Source organism: Dryobates pubescens, chromosome 4 (genome assembly GCF_014839835.1).
Source record: "Dryobates pubescens isolate bDryPub1 chromosome 4, bDryPub1.pri, whole genome shotgun sequence".
NCBI classification, from domain to species: domain Eukaryota; kingdom Metazoa; phylum Chordata; class Aves; order Piciformes; family Picidae; genus Dryobates; species Dryobates pubescens.
In genome coordinates this window covers 21,193,819-21,212,423 of record NC_071615.1, presented here as the reverse complement: position 1 = coordinate 21,212,423, position 18,605 = coordinate 21,193,819, and the positions used below count along the sequence as shown (strand labels likewise).

The following is an 18,605-nucleotide window of genomic DNA, read 5'->3' as shown; positions in this document are numbered from 1 at the left end:
CGGGGACGGCGCTCCCTGGCGCTCCCGGAAGCTGGTTCGGGCGGCAGACGTGTCGCTGCGGCGCTGTCATGGCGGAGCCGGGCCGGCTGGAGCGGCTGGAGCGGCGGGTGCGGGAGCTGGAGGAGGAGCTGGCCCGGGAGAGGAGCGGCCGGGCGGCGCCGCGGGCCCGCATCGAGACCATGAGTCCGGAGGTGACGGACACCAACCCCTACAGGTGCGGCGGGGGGAGGGCGCCTTACAGAGACTGTGTTGTGGGGAGAGGGCCAGAGGGGACTCAGGGTATAGAGAGTGGGGAATAACGGAATCCCAGAATGGCACGGCTTGGGAGGGACCTCTGGAGATCTTCCAGGCCTGCCTCCCTGCTAAAGTAGGCTCTGTAGTCGGTTGTCCAGAATCGCATCCAGGCGGGTTTTGAAGATCTGTAGAGAAGGGTACTCCAGAAACTCTCTGGGCAACCGGTTCTGGTGCTCTGAAGAAGCCCGGGCGTGGGGTCTCAGGCCGTGGGTGGGAGGAGTGGCCCTGGGTAAAGGGGAGAAGGTGTGCAGAGGTGGAATGGGGCTGGGAGGGTGTCATGGCAATGCTGAAGGCAGGTGGGCAGTGGGGAGGGGAAGAGAGGTGCTCTGAGATTTTCAAAGGGGAAACTGGGTTTTTCATCAAAGTTGATAATAAATGGGACAGGTGTTGGTATTATATTCAGTCTTACTCCTCTGACTTACCTATTGTAGAGTTTAAGCATGCAGAAGTCTTGGACATCTGGGACCCTTTGAAATGTTCAGAGGCTGCAGAAATATGATGCTTTGGGTGTTTTCCCAGGATGAATTGCATTAGTACAAGCTGATACCTTACTTTAATCGATACTTTCCCTGAAAAACACGATGCAATAGCAGGATAAAAATATTACTTTAAAATTCTTCCGTTTACTCTCACAACCTGATACTCTGTAATTTTTGTTTTCTAATGTTACACTGAAATTGATCAAACCAACAGGATCAGAAAATGGTGGAAGAGTCTTCATCAGCCTGCTGCCATATGGTTGGTTAAAGAAAAATGTGTGGGCTTTCATTGTGTAAATCAGGGCTTCATTTACAAAATAGCTGATAGCTGTGGGCCCCTTCTCATTTCATTGATGTTCCTCAGCCCATCTGAAAAAGTACAGGAGTTTCTGCAGGCTCAGTACTCTGCTGCGGTTGCTAGTAGGAAAACATCTGCTGTCTTATTGAGACTGTATCTAGCTGGCAGTCACAACTGCAGTGAGAACAGCAGGCTTGAGTTTGGTGCTCGCTTATTTGTAAAGCAAAAGCGATTTTAAATACCTGCAAAGCAAATTTGCTGTTAGAAAGTAGAGAGCATTTTCTGTATAACATTGCTGTTTTTCTTCCTAGTCGCTTGATGGCCTTAAAAAGGATGGGAATTGTCAAAGACTATGAGGTAGGATTCTGCCTGCATTGAGCCAGCCTGGTGTGTGGTCCCTGGGAGGACACTTCTGATACACTGCTGTTCTATTTCTTCCTGCAGAAAATCCGTACCTTCACAGTTGCGGTGGTAGGTGTAGGTGGAGTTGGCAGCGTGACTGCTGAGATGTTGACAAGGTGTGGCATTGGTAAGGTAATGAGAGTTTTCTTCTGCCTCTTTACAGTAGGTGGGCCAGTCTTCTTCATAGAGTTAGATTCCTTATCACTCCCTTGATTTTGCCTGAAAGAAAAAGTGCAATGAGGAAAGCACTCAAGAACAGTACTTGTGTACACACCACAAAATGGATTTACTTAGGGCTTAATGCTGTGTCAGATGGATGATTCTTTCTTGGATATGGGTCTTCTCTCTGCTTTCATATGAGCCCATCTAGCTAACCTTCATACTGGGTGACTGCAAAATGAAAACCAAATGAACAAGGTGGGGGTAACTTGCATAGAATATCAAGTCTTGTATTATGGATCAAGTTGATACAAAATTGAGAAGTGGTAGATGTCAAACAGATGTTTTCATCACAAATATTAGTTCATCATGTGTCAGAGCTGAAAATTCAGCAGCAGTTACAAATAATCTGATGTATGTACAGATAACAAGAGCTGCCAGAGTTCACAGACAGGATTTTTCTTCAAAGGAAGAATCTGGGGAACGGCTTAGATGCTTTCTATTTCCATTTTCTCTCAGAACTTTTAAGAAATTTCTTAATACAGAGGTGATGTAAATTTTGATGGCAAAGTCTGCTCACCCTTTCTCTGAAGGAGTATTTCTTGAAGACCAGCACAGAAAAGGGCACTGGACAGTTGATTCAAGACTTACAGTAACTATTGTGCCTGTATATTGTGTAGGTATAAGTGAATTGTGTTTGAAGGTCTGCATGCCATGGCAAGGGAAAGCAATTGCACATCACTGGTTCATGCCCTTACAGCAAGCAGGATTCATGGAGATGCTCTGTGGAACAGTCTTAGGTTATGAACTGAAGAGAGTGCTGTTTATTAATTGGTTTTCTTGCTTAAGGAATCAGTGCCTGGTGAATGGTCTTTGGAATTCATCTGTCACATCCATACCATGTTGGTACTTTTGAACCAAATGGGACAGCAGGGAGGGATGTTTGCTGGGGATGTTGTTGGGTTTAGAATGAGTTTTGATGTTTAGATTGCCTTGTGGTGCTCTGGCTGCAGAGTCTTTGGAGATTCACATCCGTTAATACAATCTTCATTGTAGCTGCTTCTGTTTGATTATGACAAAGTGGAACTGGCAAACATGAACAGACTCTTCTTCCAACCTCACCAAGCTGGATTAAGCAAAGTGCAAGCAGCAGAGCATACTCTGAGGTATAACTTAGAGAAGTGGGGATGAAAATGTAATTACCTAAGATGCTGCAAAGTAACATCACTTGCAAAGTAGCATGATCTAATTTGGAAATCAGAGCATGGAAGAGTAGTGGGAATGGGTTGTACTGAAGGAGATTTTTGTACTGGCCAAAGCTTTAATGTGAGTGTGCTTTGCAAGTGTTGCTAACCTAGCTCACAAGATCAGTGTAAACTGTGCCACAGCAATATATTGTAGGGCTTTATTTACCTGATCTGTACAGTTGGCTATTCATCTGTACTGTTGGGTATTCCCAGTTGTGTATATTCCAGACTTCAGACAGGAAGCATAAGATTGTAGCAGCACCTGTGAAGTCAAAGAGTGGAATGGAAGTTACTGTGTTTAATATTGACTGAAATTATTTCTTCCATAAGGAATATTAACCCTGATGTTCAGTTTGAAGTACATAACTACAACATCACAACACTGGACAACTTTGAGCACTTCATGGATAGAATAAGGTAAAATCTCTCAGAGCACACAGTGGCTGACTTCTGCTGCTGTGTGGCTCCAGACACAGCTTTACATTGTTATTATTGGGTTGATTTTCACTTTGATGACTTCTAGTCGAAAGCCCGTGGCAATGTGTACATGTGAAGGCATTCCTGCCTAGAGCTGTTCTCTGGGGTTGGCATTTATTTTTGCTGTTTCACACTTATATTTCATATTAGTGTCTTCAGATTTCTAACCAAAGTTGCAGGTCTTGCAGGCTTTTCCCTATGTATAACACAGATCAGATCCTAGTTAGACTGCTGTGGAGCAGTTTCAGGTGTGCTTTGTAAGATGAGGAAGGAAAACAGTTGCCAGCAGATATCACAGGGAAGTTCTGGAATAGCTTTTCCCATTTGCAGTGTTGTTGTACAAAGGCACAGTTCTGCAATGCTTTGTACTGTGAGTGCATGCCATGCAAAAACTCTTGAATCCAGGTGCCCATGCATTTGAATCCCAGCTGCAGTATGCTGTTGTTTCTCCTGTAACTCTGCAGTGCCACTTGTGTTCTGTTGTGCATTTGCACAAGTGTTGTTAAAAGACACAGACTTCCTGTGTGCTCCTGCACTCTAACACAGCAAGCTGACTGCCACATTGGCATTCTGTTCTGCTGGCAATGTCATGCCAACCTGTGCCTCTTCTTTCAGTAAGGGTGCCCTGGAGGAGGGGAAGCCTGTGGATCTTGTGCTCAGCTGCGTGGACAACTTCGAAGCTCGCATGGCTATTAACACAGTAAGGCCATGGAAAACATCAGCCTGTGGAAGGCACTTCTCTCCTTTATTGATGTTAGGCATTGTGGGACCTAGAGAAGAGGCAGGAGCTTAACAGGAGCCCTTTCAGAAATTCCCTTCTTGACTTAAGGAAACAGAATCTGAGCTTTTACCCGCTCCTTATAAATCATATCCTACATGTGCAAATCAAAGGATGGAATGTTGAAGTCAGTAGCAGCTAATGGTGAGAAAAGGAGTGCAATGTCACTCCTGTCACTCTCTGTCTCTTCAGGTGATCTTGTTTCTATAAAGCTTTTCTCTAAGCCTGCTATGTTAGGTCTTACAAACTTTTTTTGAAGACTAAAGCCAGTTGTGTACTTCACAGGACTTTGTGTATACTAACAGTTTCTTCAGCCTGTGTTACCTGATCAAGCTGTTTTCTCTATAGCAGCAGCCATTTTAGGTTATGTGTCAAATGCCTCTTTTCTGTTACCCTCAGCAAATCCAACCCACAGCGTGCACTGAAGGTCCACAGATAGGCTGTATCTGTGCCTCTAGAAGTGCTTTGTGCAATTAGATTCTGTACTGCTTTGGTAACTAAAGCCTGAGTTTGTTCCAACATCTGGGGAAAGCACAAAGGGCTGGCATCATGAGGATAGCTTTAATTTGTCCTTGGATAAACAATTTCTGTTCTGCCTTCTCATGTTGCTCTTCCTGAGCACAGCCTTTGTGTCTGAAAGCAGGAAGGCCAAGGTATTTAATCACTCTGTTTACATTGTTTGGTCTTGTTCTTTTCATTGAACTTCTGCAGTGCTGATGGGTGTATTTCTGTGTTTGTAAGGCCTGCAATGAACTGGGACAAACCTGGATGGAGTCTGGAGTGAGTGAGAACGCGGTGTCGGGGCACATCCAGCTGATAGTCCCTGGTGGGACAGCCTGCTTCGCGGTACGCACTGCTCGGCTCCATTGTGTACCCTTCAAAGGGGAGTCTGGAGCTAACTGGCTGCTGAACACTCCTGGCATACTGATGGTGTAGCTTAAAATTCAGTGTGATGTGCTCTTTTTAACTGCTTCTTTTAAACTGCATTTCTTTGTTTCTGCCTTAGTGTGCTCCTCCACTTGTAGTTGCAGCAAACATCGACGAGAAGACGTTAAAGCGAGAGGGAGTTTGTGCAGCCAGTCTGCCGACAACCATGGGGGTCGTGGCAGGGATTCTGGTACAGAACGTGCTCAAGTAAGTGACCGCCTCCTTGCTTCTCGATGCACAGCACCACAAGAGAAAGACACCTAAAGGAACGTTTCCTAATGATGGGTCTGGTTTATATGTTGTTACATGTTTGTGGCCTGTTGCCTAAAGGTCCTGGCACGGGGCTTGGATCATGGTGGGCTTGCTTTGGAGCTGCTGGTCTTAACAGAGATTTTCAGGAGTAAGGAAGAGCCTTCAGAGTTTTCCTAAGAATTTATCTTACTGCATACACACACAACATGTTTTTTTGGTTCTACATTTAAATGTGCTCCCATTTGACATCATTAAATTATACACAGGAAAGTGCTGCAGTGCTGACTTTGCAATGTTGCACATGGAGAAAGCACAAATCTGCATTTTTCTTGCAGTGTTTGTTCCATGAAAACCTGAGGTGAATTCAGACGGGGATGTGGCAATACGATGTACTTCAGTATCTTCTAGAAGCACTGTGACGTGACCCCCTGCTAAAAGAGCAGCTAAGACTGCACGCATCAGCTAGGCTCCATGTCAAAATGATGCACTGTGTTTCACAAGGGTCCTGGAGAATACAATCTTAGTCTGCTTTTAGCCTTAGCTTGCTTTTGTCAGTTACCCAAAGACTTCTAGTTCCAAGGAAGAAAAATACTGTCTAGAGGGGTGGCTGCAAACAGCTCAGTGCCATTTCAGCTCTGCAGACAGGTGGGCTGGGTGAAACTGCACAGCAACAGGGGTTTCCTTTAATGAAAAAAGCAAACATTGCAGCTTCATGAAATCTTTCTTTTCTTTGCCAATATGGCCCTGAAGTAAAGATGGCTGAACTGGTTCTCATAGGCTGTTGAAAACTCTCCCTTCATAATACAGGGCACCTGAGTGTTTCAAGCAGCTGCACCACAGGCACCTTGATGCAGTTAGGTTGTTGTCAGATGACCACAGCTTACTTGAAGATGATTAGAGTAACTCTACAACTTCACTGGTGTGAAAATGTGTTCTGAAAGTTCACTGAGGAAAAACTCCTCCAGCACCTGAGTTTCTAGGCTTGCAGCTGGATGTAAGGCGCTGCTTTCTCTGTTTGTGTTTCTAGATACCTGTTAGATTTTGGCACTGTCAGCTACTATCTTGGTTACAACGCCATGCAGGATTTCTTTCCAACTATGTCTATGAAGCCAAATCCACAATGTAGTGACAACAACTGCAGGAAACAGCAAGAAAATTACAAGGTAAAAATGTTTGGGGTTGGCTTTTTTGGTTTTGTTTTAAATCTTTCTTAAAGTCTTTAGAAAAAAGCAAGCTACAGATCTGTAGTGAAAAAAAATGCCATTGCTGCTGCAGCCTTGGTTTCAGAAGGTTGCATTTGTGTCTGAGAATGCAGTACTTGCAAGTTCCCTTAAGCAAAGGGTAGGCAGATGGCTTGCAAATGGGTAGATCATACTTTTTCTCCCGCAGTGCTGGGTCAGCCTGTCTGGCAGTCATATTTTTGAGTGTTAGTGGCTTGGGGATTCTCTAACATTCAGGTATTCTGCCTTTTTATGTCTAACAAAGTTATAAATGGTGACTCCATACCTTAAATACCAAAAGAAGTGAGAATATCAGATCTGACTTTCTTTGCTGTTGTTGGAAATGGGACTATTGCAGACATTATGGTTTTGAAGCTTTGGTGGTTTTCCTTCAGCAAAAAGAAGCTGCTCGACCAAAACAAGAAGTAATTGACCAAGAAGAAGAAATAGTCCATGAAGACAATGACTGGGGTAAGTAGTTGGAGGCTGGATGTTCCCAGGACAGATTCAATTACAGTGTGTTTTGGGTTGGACAAGGACTTCTTATGGTTCCTGGGGTTTGTACCTCACACTGCATAATTACTGCTGCCTTTTCACAGCTTCTGACAAGAATGGTACTTCAACTTGATGGGTTTTAGAATAAGAAACTTGCTCAGAAGATGGTTGGAAGATGTGAAGGATGTAGAAAGATGTGTTCACCATGTGTTCCTTTTACATACATTACTAAAGGGCTTTTGTCATTGCCATGAGCACTGTGCCAAGGCAGCCTATGGAGTTTTGTGTTGTTTTGAGGGCTTTAAATTAGCAGGAGTTGCCTTCAGAAACAGTCAGCATGTTTGATAGAACCACTTCATCATGGATGTATACCTTGTGTTTATGACATGATAGTCAGCTTACTGCTGGGATAAATGTCCTTAGGGTGGGATGTACATGGGCAGGGAAGCCAAAGGAAAGCTGCTGGTTTGGCTCCTAAGTTACCTGCACAGAACCATTTCAGACTATAAAATAGTTTTGTATTGATACTGGGATGGAGGCACTGACAGTGGGAGCTCTTTCTGTCTTTAATTGTTTCAGACAGGCTGTTTTCCTGTTACTGTGATAACAGTGAGTAAAGAACATTCTCTTCCACTTGTTAATGGAATCCTTGATTACTTTTAATGCAAAGGCATCGAATTGGTATCAGAAACCTCGGAGGAAGAGCTGAAGGCTGCGTCTGGTCCCATGCCAGAGCTTCCCGAAGGAATTACTGTAGCCTACACTATCCCAAATAAGGTGAGGTGATTCTTCTCCATGCAGTTTTGCAGTATATTGCAGATTAAACTTGCAATACCCACCAGTTTGGTGAGCCTTTAAATCTCAGCTAAGATTGCATCTTGACCAACTGCAGTGAGCCTGTCCCAAGGTTACCTCCAGCCAGTGCTCTCTGCTTTCTGGTTGTAGGACATCCATCTCTAGGTGTGATGCCAGTGTGGCTGTGGGTTTGAGGGGACAGGAATGATTACAGTTAGAGGTAGGGAAGGACAACCAATGGGAATTTCTCAGTTGATGTTTTGGTAACTCATGAATTTTTACCATGAGTGCATTCAAAGAGCTCTGTGTAGTCAAAGAGCAGTCAGCATACCCAGGGATCACAGCACCTGTGTGCTGCAGCCAGGACCTTATCCTAGCCAGAATAAGTTCAGGTTATGATCACTTGAGTGTAATCTTGCAGTCAAGCACTTGGTTTGGTATCACAGCAATAAAGTTTTGTTGTGTGGAGTTCTTATGTGTGTTTTTTTTTTTTTATTGCCACTCTTTTCTTCCCAATAGGAAGAGAATTTGATAACCGAGGAAACGGCAGCAGAGGCTGAAGAAAGCCTAGAAGAACTCATGGCCAAAATGAGAAACATGTAGCAAAACAAGTGCTGAAGAGGATTTTGGGGAGTTTGAGTGACATTGGACTATCAGAGGACCAGATTATTTTTATTTAACCTCCACTGAAGTTTATCTTTACATTTTGGGTTAAGTGGAAGTGTCAGAGCGGCAGGCAGGAGACAACCTGGCTTTGTCTGTTCACTTCTTTAGGATGGGGAACTGCACTGCTGTAAACTTCAGTTTCCTAGCAGTGGCAGAGTCCAGCCACTCAGCAGGAAATGAGAGAACCAAGGAGGCAGAGCCTGTTACAGGCAGCATTGTGTGAGAACAGCTCAGAGGCTGTCCTCATGCTGTGTTCAGCCTTTCAATTTGTATATAGAAGAAAAATTGCAAGTAATCAGAAAAGACATTGAGCTGACTCTATGTGCCAATGGCTACAACAATTAAAAAATAAACAGCATTAAAAAGCAGCTTTACAAGGGTTTTTAATTAAATAGCCATTTGTACAAGTGCATCTGTAACTGTAAAGCATAACAGGAAATGTTTGGCTTTCGTGTTACGACCTAACAAAGCCAACTGCTGGCAAACCATTTTGCATCACTAGTTTTTTTCCAGCTAAAACAAAACATTCTTGTATTTTAAAGGATTCAGTAATATTAAATGTGAAAATATTGCTAAAGGGTTAACAGCAGGGCATTGGGTCAGTCACCTTGTTTCAGTTCCTTACTGACAGCGTTTTGCTGAACACAACTGAATCTGACAACAGCTTTACCTGTCCGAAATGATCTCTTTGGATGTATCAGCTTCCTGAGGAGACCACTGATTTTTGCACAAGTCCCTTGAATGCAAGTTTGCCTGCAGCTGGAATCATCCTGCTTTGACTTTTCCAAAATCACTGTTTCTTTAGAAACAGCCTTCAAAAGCTTCTGAAAAGGCAGAAAGGGTTGATGGAACAAAGGCACACAAATCCTCTAAGCTATGCTATCACAACACAGAAGAAAGAACCACCCTGTGAAATATACACAGCTGTCTCAATTGAACTTGTAGTGCTGACACTTGGGAAGGGAGGTCTCAAATGCAGGGTTTGGTACCAGCTGTAACGAGTTAGTACCTGCCCTGTGTACCTGTGCACAGTGACAGCTGCTTGCTCCACATCAAAAAGCTGCCCTGGAAGGATTTCCAGCTTAACCATTTGTTTCCCTGTCGTTACTGAAGACAGGTGTCAGCCCCAAAACAGTTTGCTAGCCTGGGAGAGACCATTTGTCTTAACAAGCTTACACCTGCTGCACAATGCCTCTGCTGTGAGCAGTGATGGTCACCTCGGCCCACGTTCCAGGAAGCTGTTTGGTGACAGTGTGCTCTTCAAGCTGAAGGCATCTCCACTTGAGGAGTTCCGAGAAGCTGCTTTCCCACCAATCAGCAGGGTCTCTGCCTCTTTTATTTCCATAGCCCTCTTGTACAACTCAGCTGCCTTTGCAAAGTCTCCACCTTCATAGCTTTGGAGAAGAGGAAAAACCGAAGTCAAAACCAATGAAACAAATCTCAATACATTGAGACTGAAATGCACACTGTGCAATCAGTGCTCCAGGGTACTTTGTTTCAGGCAGTAATCTGTCAGTAATTAGCTTTTACAGGGCTCACATGATAGCCTTACCTTAGCACTGCCAAGTTCTTCAGAGTTTCCCCCACACGAGGATGCATGTGTCCAAAGCTGTCCTCATAAATCTTTAATGCACGCTCATACAGAGGCAAAGCTTCAATCTGCTTTTTCTTTAGGGAGCAGAAAGTTGTTTGTCAGAGATGTGCATTACATTTGCTCTCCTTTTTTCCACCAGAGTATCAATGTGGTCTAAATGCACCACTATGCATATTTAACCAGAAAGCTGTTCTGAGTTCTTGATAGTGTTGACAGATGAGGATGATATTGAGATTGTCAAAGCAATTGGCTTCTGCCTGCAAATGCAGTTCCCACTTGGACTTCCTAGGCAGTTTTGAAAACCTCAGTTCTGGAAGTTTTGAGTTTCCAAATGCTCATTAATTTCACTTGAGGCACTTTTAATCCCTGCTTAAAATCGGATAATGCCGATTGCAGAAAAACAATACACAGCTCACTCCTTGTGGATGGCAAGCAAAGAATGCACTAAGTTCATAGAATTGCAGAATGATTTAGGTTGGAAGGGACCTTGAAGATCATGTAGTTCCAACCCCCCTGCCATGGGCAGGGACACCTCCCACTAGTCTAGGTTGCTCAAGACCTCATAACCAATAATACTTACAGACCCCAGGAAACAAAACCAAGAGAGTGGCCAGTGACTCTCATTCCAATTCTGACTATAACATCACATCAAGTAGAAGAGGGAAGGGTCAGAAAAGAATACTCAAAACCAAGATCAATGTTTGACATGGAGAGAAGTCCCCAGCATTAGATCCATGTAGTTCTGATCCCAAACAAGTTGGTAAGTTGATTGCATCACCTTTGAATCTTGCATTAGTTGCAGACTAGAAAGTACCTTTTAAGTACAAATCCTAATCCCCCTAAGACAGGAGTAAGAAAGGTGCCAGACACGTCAAACTCACCATCTGGCAGTAGAGCACAGCCAGGTTTACCAGAGCAGTTGCTACACTGGGGTGCTTGGGGCCAAAGGATTTCTGCCGAATTTCCACCGCCAGCTCGTACAGGGGAACAGCCTTCTCAAGCTTGCCCTAGAGGGACCAGGAAAAAGGATTCAGCTGCCTTGTGTCCAAATGCCAGCAATGAAATCTACTGGAAACAAAAAGCCTTGGAGATGTAACTACTTCTACTTTACTTGGATAAAATGTAACCCCTTCCAGAACAGGGGGTTCTATCCTGTGTGTTTACCATCCTTAGAACCTAGTTTTCCCAAATACTGAGCACATTCAAGCCCCAGCTCAGGTGTGCCTCACCTAGGCCTCTCTTTTTCATTAACAGTGGAGAACTCCCATGCAGCCAGAACACTGGCTCTAAGCTAACCACAAATTCTCTGTGGTGAACACTGAGCACACAGGAAGGATACTGAAGGCACCACTCCTGAACAGCTTCTCCTCAAGCTCAGTGTGTTCTGAGGAAGCTGCTGAGCTTACTGAAACAGATTTAAGGCCACTCAACCTAATCTTTACACACGTGTGTAGAACAGCAGCAGCTGACAGAACTCCTGTGCCTCACTCCTTTTGGGCTGAGGACTAACAATGCACAGCAGTCAGTTGCAGGGGAGAGAAAGGCAGCAGGCCCATGCTTACCATCTTCTTGTAGAGTACTGCCAGGTGCTTCACAGTGTAAGCCAAGGAGGGGTGATCTGAAGCCAGTGCTCTCCTCCTGATGTCTAAAGCTCTTTCATAGAGCTCCTCTGCCTTGTCATAATGCTTCTTCTCATTGTACAGGGCTGCCAGGTTGTTCAAGGACTGGGCACAGTCTGGGTGCTCGGGCCCCAGGACTCTCTCTCTCATTTCCAAGGAGCGCTTCAGGAACAACTCTGCTGTCCTACAGAACACATTTGTTCAGCAGTGCTTTACAGCTGGAAACATCTGCACAGGCTCAAATAGCTGTTCGGAACAGAACAAACTCAGCCTTGGATGCTGCACGGGTGCTGACTTCTGGTAATAGCCTCTCCTCAGCATAACTAAAGGGCAGCTCAGTTCCTTTACACAGCCCAGATGCAGGCCTGAGGCAGCTAACCATCAGCATGCAGAGAGCCAGCTAATACCTTCCTGTGCACACTGGCAGCCCCTTGTAAATGGCTGAAACACCAGGCTAGCAGATTTCAGCAAGCATTACACTTCTCTACTTCAACCCACACCTTCAGCTATGCAATTAACCCTTTCTTGTTCAGAACACCTCACTGTCATGTACTCCCACAGATAGAGCAGGAGTAGAATGTGAGGCAAATGTTCAGAATACTTTTCAAGTAACTTAAAAAAAATAAAACCAAAAAACCAAAACATATGACAGGGTTCAGCAGACCCCTTTCATACCAAAAGTGGGGAGACTGGGATGGGGTACATAGATGTCATAAGCTAGAATCTCATAGCAGAGAAGTAACAAAGTAGAAAAAGCTCTGTGTAATGCCACCCTTCAAGCATCTCCCTATCAAAGGGGTGTATTTGATCTCACCAGAGTAGCACACTACAGACTATTACAAACAATGGCTGATCCCCACATGCTACTGGCAGCATCCATTGTAACCAGGTGGTTTGTCATCCTGACAGACACAAATTCTGTGTGACACTACTCCCAAGCAGTCAGCTTAGGGTGGCACTAATAAGGATTTGATCACGTTTCCACATTCAGTGCTAGTTCTCAATTCTTTGCTTCCATCTAGATCTATGAGAACACACAGTGGATGTGTCACATGTAATGCAACTTACTCAAGATTATTCTGCAGGTAGTAGAGGACTCCAAGCTCATTGAGAGTTCGAGCATTATCTGGTGTATCCTTGCCCAGAGTGAGCTCTTCCAACTGCAGGGCTCTCTGACGCAGGAGAGCGAAGCCGCACTACAGCAAAGCACAAGGCAATTCCATCACCACCACTTTTAAAGTGTACAACTGAAGACACAAAATCAGAAGACTCAGTTTGGCACCAAAGGAGCACAATAATCCTGCTCAAGTTCTGTTTTCAAGGGCACTCAGGTGCTCTGCTTAGTTACAATGCCCCTCACCAAGCATGCTTCTAGGAAACGGAAGTTACTGTGCTGCCACACAGCTATGGTCTCCCTGTCACACATGCTAACTTGCATAAATTCCACAGCTCAAATCAGATCAAATTTCTAGCTTTATGAGCTCTAAATTCAATTAATCTCCTATCCTAAATGCCATACATAAATATTCAGGGCTTCACATGGATCTTTGTGAAGCGGGTTGCCAAGATCATGCTTACGTGCACCGTGAATGGCAAGTAAAGCTGCTGCCGTTGTTGCACACTCCACCTATTCTTAACCATTGCAGTCTAAACAAAACCACATTTTTGCAGAGGAACTCATCACAAAAATGGACAAAATCTTCCTGAGCTCAGGTCATTTTTCTTTAAGTACTGTGGCAACAGCAATAATTGATTGGCTTCACACAGGATCCACAACAAGTACACTGGAGTCACTGTCTGAACTCTTGCAGTGCAGGTTTGACATAGCAAACAAACTCTTTGCTCAAAAATGGCAACATGAACTCTGTGACTGAAAGGCACAACAGGAAAACAGGCAAAACTCAGTGTGGCACCTCATATTCCTGGGATTATGCACCACAGTAAGCACTGTGCTCAGCAGCATTTGTCAGTTATTCTGGAGACCTCCTTTTTCCATGGCCATTCTGACAGCCAATGGTACCAGCAGTAGTTCTGCACCCCTGAAACACACACATCCATTTAGCTCTCTTCTACATCTCTCTACCTCTCTCAACGCCATCAGTGGTACTGATCCATCTGCACTTCCAGCAGAGCTGAAGGAGCAGCCACCATGGCTGCTGCGAGGCTGCTTCACTACCTAAGCCCTCGATTATCAAAAGCACCTGAGCATCAGATTAGCTGAGCTGCAGCATGCCCTGCATTTTCATTAAACACCCACCATTTCCTTACCAGGCTGCCTTTCCTTCTTGCTGCTTTTTGGCGTATTTTGAAGGACTTTTTCCTCAGCTGCTCAGCTTGTTCATATCTGATAACAGTATTTACAGTGTTAGAAAGAATGCCACATCACTGGGTATTCTGGGAAGCTTCCAAGTTACCTGAACATACAAAGCTGAGGAAAATTTAAGAATCTTGAAGAAATTCACACTTTTTGCTAAAGACATTTCGCCAAAGATAAGAACATCCAAAAAGCTTAGACCAAACAATGCTGCTCCTTTCTCTCTAGCTTGTTCAAAGATTTTTTTGAAAGCTAAGCACAAAAGCTGGCCCTGACTGGGCAGCCTGCTAAAGGAACGCAGAGCGGTGCTCATAGTTGCATTAAAAGTTATGAAACGCTCAAAAAGAACCACAAAACCATACTGGCTTCAGCAAGAAAATCCTTGCCATTGCTTTTGTACCCCCTCCAGAAGAAAGAACAGTATCAGTGTCACTGGGCTTACTTGTTCTGTTTTTGGTACAAGGTGGCAAGTGCATCCAGCTCACGGGCCACCTGTGGGTGCTCAGCCCCATAGGCATTCTCAGAGATCTCCAGTGCCTGTTTGTACAGCTGCTCAGCATTGCCAAACTTCTTCCACTGCACATAGACCCCAGCAAGTTGGTGGAGGGACTGTGCCACCCTTGGGTGGTCTGGATCCAGCGCAGTCTCTCTAATCTCCAGAGAGCGCTGCAGAGGAGCCACAGCCTGCAACAAGGAAGCTCAGGTATGATGGCAGCAGGCAGAATCCTCTATGCTACAGTCATTAGCAACCGCAACACAAAGCACACACTGAGCGCTGCTTAATTTGCCTCCTTGCTGTTAGAACAATCTCTAAATGTACTCACCTGACTGAGAAGACCTAGGTCCTTAAGGAACCGTCCCAGGGTCTCATAAAGATCAGCCAGGCAGATCATACTCTCCTCGCCCTCACAGCTCTTTTCATATGCTTTCAGAGAGTCAAAATACTCAGCTGCCATAGAGCTCTTATCTTTCCCAACCAGCTGCCAGTAACTCAGCAATTCTGCAAAATGTCCCCTGTTTTAACAAGGAAATAAGAAGCTCATCTTACCTCCAATACCCCTCTATGCAGGCTGATGCTAGCTTAGAAGAAAAGGGCCAGATGCACCAATTCTGTCTTCATGCAACAGTGTAAATAGAGACAACCCATGAAGACCAATGCTGTTGAAGAGCAGTATTTGTCCCTTTACCAACCCCCAGGTGTAACAGAACAGAAAAAGTAGGTGATTTATACAACAGCATTTAGCATTTTGGCCTCTGCTATTTGAGTTCCTTTAATCTAGATCTGTTGTTTTCTGATTTACATTGACAAAAATTACTTTGCAATGTTTATAACCACCCAAGAGGCGGCTACCTTTGTACCTTTTGTAGAGGTTTTGGGACACAAACAGATTCAAAAGGCACTTGTGTAGCTTTTGCTTATCACCCTGCTGCTGGAAGAGCCAGGGAAGTTCATCTGCACTTCTCCAAGTCACTCGGTCTCGACTGTTGAAAGAAAAGCAAACCAAGGCTGAGAGGCCTAGCAGAACTTGTCAATTTGATGTGAAAGCTACCCAAGCAAACAATTGCCAGACAGACCTATGTACTCCATTTTCTCACATCTTCACTTTGATTTCATCTCAGAGGGTGCTGGAACCCCCAGACACCCCACAGGAAGCTGCTCCTCTCTCCATATGGGTTAATCTGTGCCTGCAAGAAGGGCTGCTCCTTTGTGCCCCTCCTGCCTGGCACACCATGCCCCGCATGGCGTTTTGCTACCCAGCAGCAGATGCTCTGAGAAGCAGTAAGCAGGAGCCAGCAGCTGGGACACATCACATCATGACTGTAAATGCAAATCAGTTTTCAAGCTGGGTATGAGCTTGTTGAGCTGTTCTATTAGGCCTCCTCTTGTGCACATGTTTATTGCTAGCTCAACACAAGTGGTCTTCTGCTGAAGTTCCAAGCAATCTCCAACTTCCTAGCGTTTCCTGGGAGTTAAACCCCAACTAGGGTCAATTACTACAAAATAATTCACGAGGCATAAATTCCTGCCCTACCTTTTCCCATGATAACTTTAACACACACCTATTCCCCTCCACAGTCCTCAATCTTTCTAAAGACAAACTGCTAAACTTACAGCTAGGGGGTAGGGAAGCTTTTTTGCCACAGTAACTTACTAAGCTGAGTCAAAGCAGCTATATGAAGAAAACAGAAATATCCAGGAGGCATGAAGCCTGCAGTTTAGCACATCTTGAGGAATTCTGACCTACCTTAGCTGCATGGTGAAATACTCCACTAGTTTTTGTCTATAGGCAGAAATAACACTTTCACCTTCCTCCATGTACTCTAGCCTCACCATCTCCCATGCCTGAAGGAGTATAATTGAGAGAAAGCATTTAATTTATTAAGTACTGTCAATACACAGGGCACTCTGCAAGATTTCTTTGCATGCATTTGGAATGACAAAGTTTACCTGGAGGTGCTGGAACTTCAGCAAACCACAGCCATATGTCAGCAAACACATCTTGTGCAGGCTGTGAATGAAGGAGGCTAACACTGCAGAAGACAGTTCAGGATAAAGTTCCATCAGCTCTGCCTCACTCATCCCATTGTGGCTAACACCAATGACACAAAGTATCTATAGAAGGCAAACAAATTACATTACACAGCTAGCAAGGTTTGCTGCACAGCTTGCTTACACTGAAATCTCAAGAGTCTAAGGAGCAACTTGCTCGTCCCAGTGTCCCATTTGGTGGTTAGTTTATTAGAATATGAATGCATTAGCACTGAAGACTATTCTTTGAACACAGAAGAGTGAAAAGGCTTGTCCAGGCAGTTGTGGGGTTTTAGCAATGATACACTGTATTTTTCTTGGAATTTAATTGTGGAAAAGTTCTGTTTTCTTTGGTGAGACAATGCCTTAGCTGAGATTTTACACAAAGCAGTCTCATATTCTGTAGTTACAAAAAAGGTAAAATTAGATTAACAAAATTATCCCTTCTATGCCAGTAATAGAGTAATTGCTGAATCTTATCTATGAACCAAAAAGAAATTCATATTTACTTTAAACTTAAGAAGAACTCTTAAGAGGAAAGAATACATATTACCTGTAGAAATTATGATGCATTCTCTGCTTACCTCTCTCAAAAGCCCTTTGTCTTTATCACTCTGCAATGATTCTCTAATTGACCTCAGAACAAGCCTGTACAGTGACACTGTGTCTTGGCACTGCAAACACTGTTGAAGGGTTTCATCAATATTTCCTGTATTTCCAGCACTGAGCAGAAGGACAAAAAAGTCAGGGGTTAGCATAACAAATCTGGCTGAGTAAAACAAGTTGAAAAGATTGAAGTGCTCTGAATTCTTACTGGGTGTGAAAGGTGCAGAGCACCTGCTGAGATTAAACACAGATTGCCCGATTTTTCTCAGTAACTGCAGCAGTGGCAGTGTCCTGTTCTCCTGCAGGAGCACAGAGTAAGAACGCCAGGTTGGATAAAGCCACACGCTGCTGCTTCATTGACTGCATTTACAAAGCACATTTTCAGGAGCAGTGAAGCACCCTAGGACACTCTAGGTTACTGATTATGAATCAGTGTATCATCTTGTGGGCATCTCCAAACCAAAAATGCATCTTCCTCAACAAGATGAAGTCTAGGTTAGTAACAGCCAATGCAACTATTAAGTATTCTCTTGCAGAAGAGGGAAGTGTAATTTCTCCACAGCAGAAATTACAGGGCTAAGTACCACACACAGCTTCAATTGTTGAACAGTCTCTGCACTTCCTTTAAGCCCTAAAACCCTATGAGCCAAACTACCTGGTACATCAGTAAACACAGCAGAGCTGAATGAAACTGTTTAACAAAGCAACACCAACATTCTCAAATACCTTTAAAAAGCACTGAAGCAACTGGCATACCCAGAAAGCAGAACAGAAAGGCAAAACAGGAACAGAAGAGCTGAAGACAGACAGATACAACAATCTGGATCCAGTCAGTTTGTAAATGATGACTGCATACTTTTCCTCCTACTGCATTTACTGTCAGTGAAGGGGGAAAGCTTTATGTACTGCTTCACTGTTCTTAATTGCTGAGAGTCACTTTGTGTTAAATGAATGTATTTTGAAATGCTATCTAACCTTCTAACCTAGTGGTGTGCCTAATAATATCATCACCATCATCATCTCAACTTACCAAGCAATGGTTTTGCCCAGAAGAGTAACATACAAAGCATTGCAAGTTGTGGCAGAACGACAGTGTCTCTCCAGCTTCTTCTCCTGTAACATTGCAAACAAAATCTGTGAGTCCAAATTACGTTAACCACACCAATGAAATGTTTGACAAGAAACAAACATTCCAGATAGGCTTCCATCTATGACAATGTGTGCACAAAACACTGCAGGGTTTTCTAGCTCTAAGAGCACACAAGTCCAAGTCCCCCTTTGCATTTAAGATGGAAAGAGTAATGATCCTTCCAGATGAGGCAAAGAGGTAAAACACACCTTTCCCGCCTCTGCCAGTCATTGTTACAGTGTGATGCAATATTAAACCTTCCATCATTCTAAAAGAAAAGAATGTTTACAGCAATATGCACAACTGCACTGGGTTTGTGTTAAT

The 18,605-nt window shown here is 44.1% G+C and overlaps 2 protein-coding genes across 4 annotated transcripts in view; one reads left to right on the top strand and one right to left on the bottom strand.

The window, feature by feature from the left end:
- Positions 1–22: 22 nt before the first annotated feature.
- UBA5 (ubiquitin like modifier activating enzyme 5) lies at positions 23–8,554 on the top strand. 3 transcript variants are annotated; one of them, XM_009898340.2, is made up of 12 exons: positions 23–214; positions 1,383–1,428; positions 1,516–1,605; positions 2,689–2,798; positions 3,210–3,296; positions 3,972–4,056; positions 4,876–4,980; positions 5,141–5,268; positions 6,341–6,476; positions 6,929–7,004; positions 7,699–7,805; positions 8,343–8,554. In XM_009898340.2, the coding sequence occupies exons 1-12, from the start codon at positions 69–71 to the stop codon at positions 8,424–8,426; spliced, it is 1,200 nt and encodes a 399-aa protein (XP_009896642.2). In that variant the 5' UTR covers positions 23–68; the 3' UTR covers positions 8,427–8,554. The 3 variants fall into 3 exon arrangements, with proteins under 3 accessions (XP_009896642.2, XP_054016900.1, XP_054016901.1); XM_054160925.1 differs by lacking the exon at positions 8,343–8,554 and having other exon boundaries at positions 24–214; positions 7,699–7,881; XM_054160926.1 differs by lacking the exons at positions 1,383–1,428; positions 8,343–8,554 and having other exon boundaries at positions 119–214; positions 7,699–7,878.
- NPHP3 (nephrocystin 3) overlaps positions 8,552–18,605 on the bottom strand; it is a 22,581-nt gene continuing 12,527 nt past the window's right edge. Inside the window, exons 15-27 of the mRNA XM_009898389.2 lie at positions 18,183–18,265; positions 17,131–17,269; positions 16,466–16,630; positions 16,263–16,360; positions 15,376–15,498; positions 14,841–15,030; positions 14,459–14,700; positions 13,971–14,046; positions 12,771–12,898; positions 11,646–11,886; positions 10,965–11,090; positions 10,042–10,157; positions 8,552–9,883 (exon numbers count right to left, since the gene is read on the bottom strand). Coding sequence (XP_009896691.2) covers positions 9,703–9,883; positions 10,042–10,157; positions 10,965–11,090; positions 11,646–11,886; positions 12,771–12,898; positions 13,971–14,046; positions 14,459–14,700; positions 14,841–15,030; positions 15,376–15,498; positions 16,263–16,360; positions 16,466–16,630; positions 17,131–17,269; positions 18,183–18,265 — 1,908 coding nt within the window. The 3' untranslated portion in view covers positions 8,552–9,702. The remainder of the gene's footprint in view (positions 9,884–10,041; positions 10,158–10,964; positions 11,091–11,645; positions 11,887–12,770; positions 12,899–13,970; positions 14,047–14,458; positions 14,701–14,840; positions 15,031–15,375; positions 15,499–16,262; positions 16,361–16,465; positions 16,631–17,130; positions 17,270–18,182; positions 18,266–18,605) is intronic.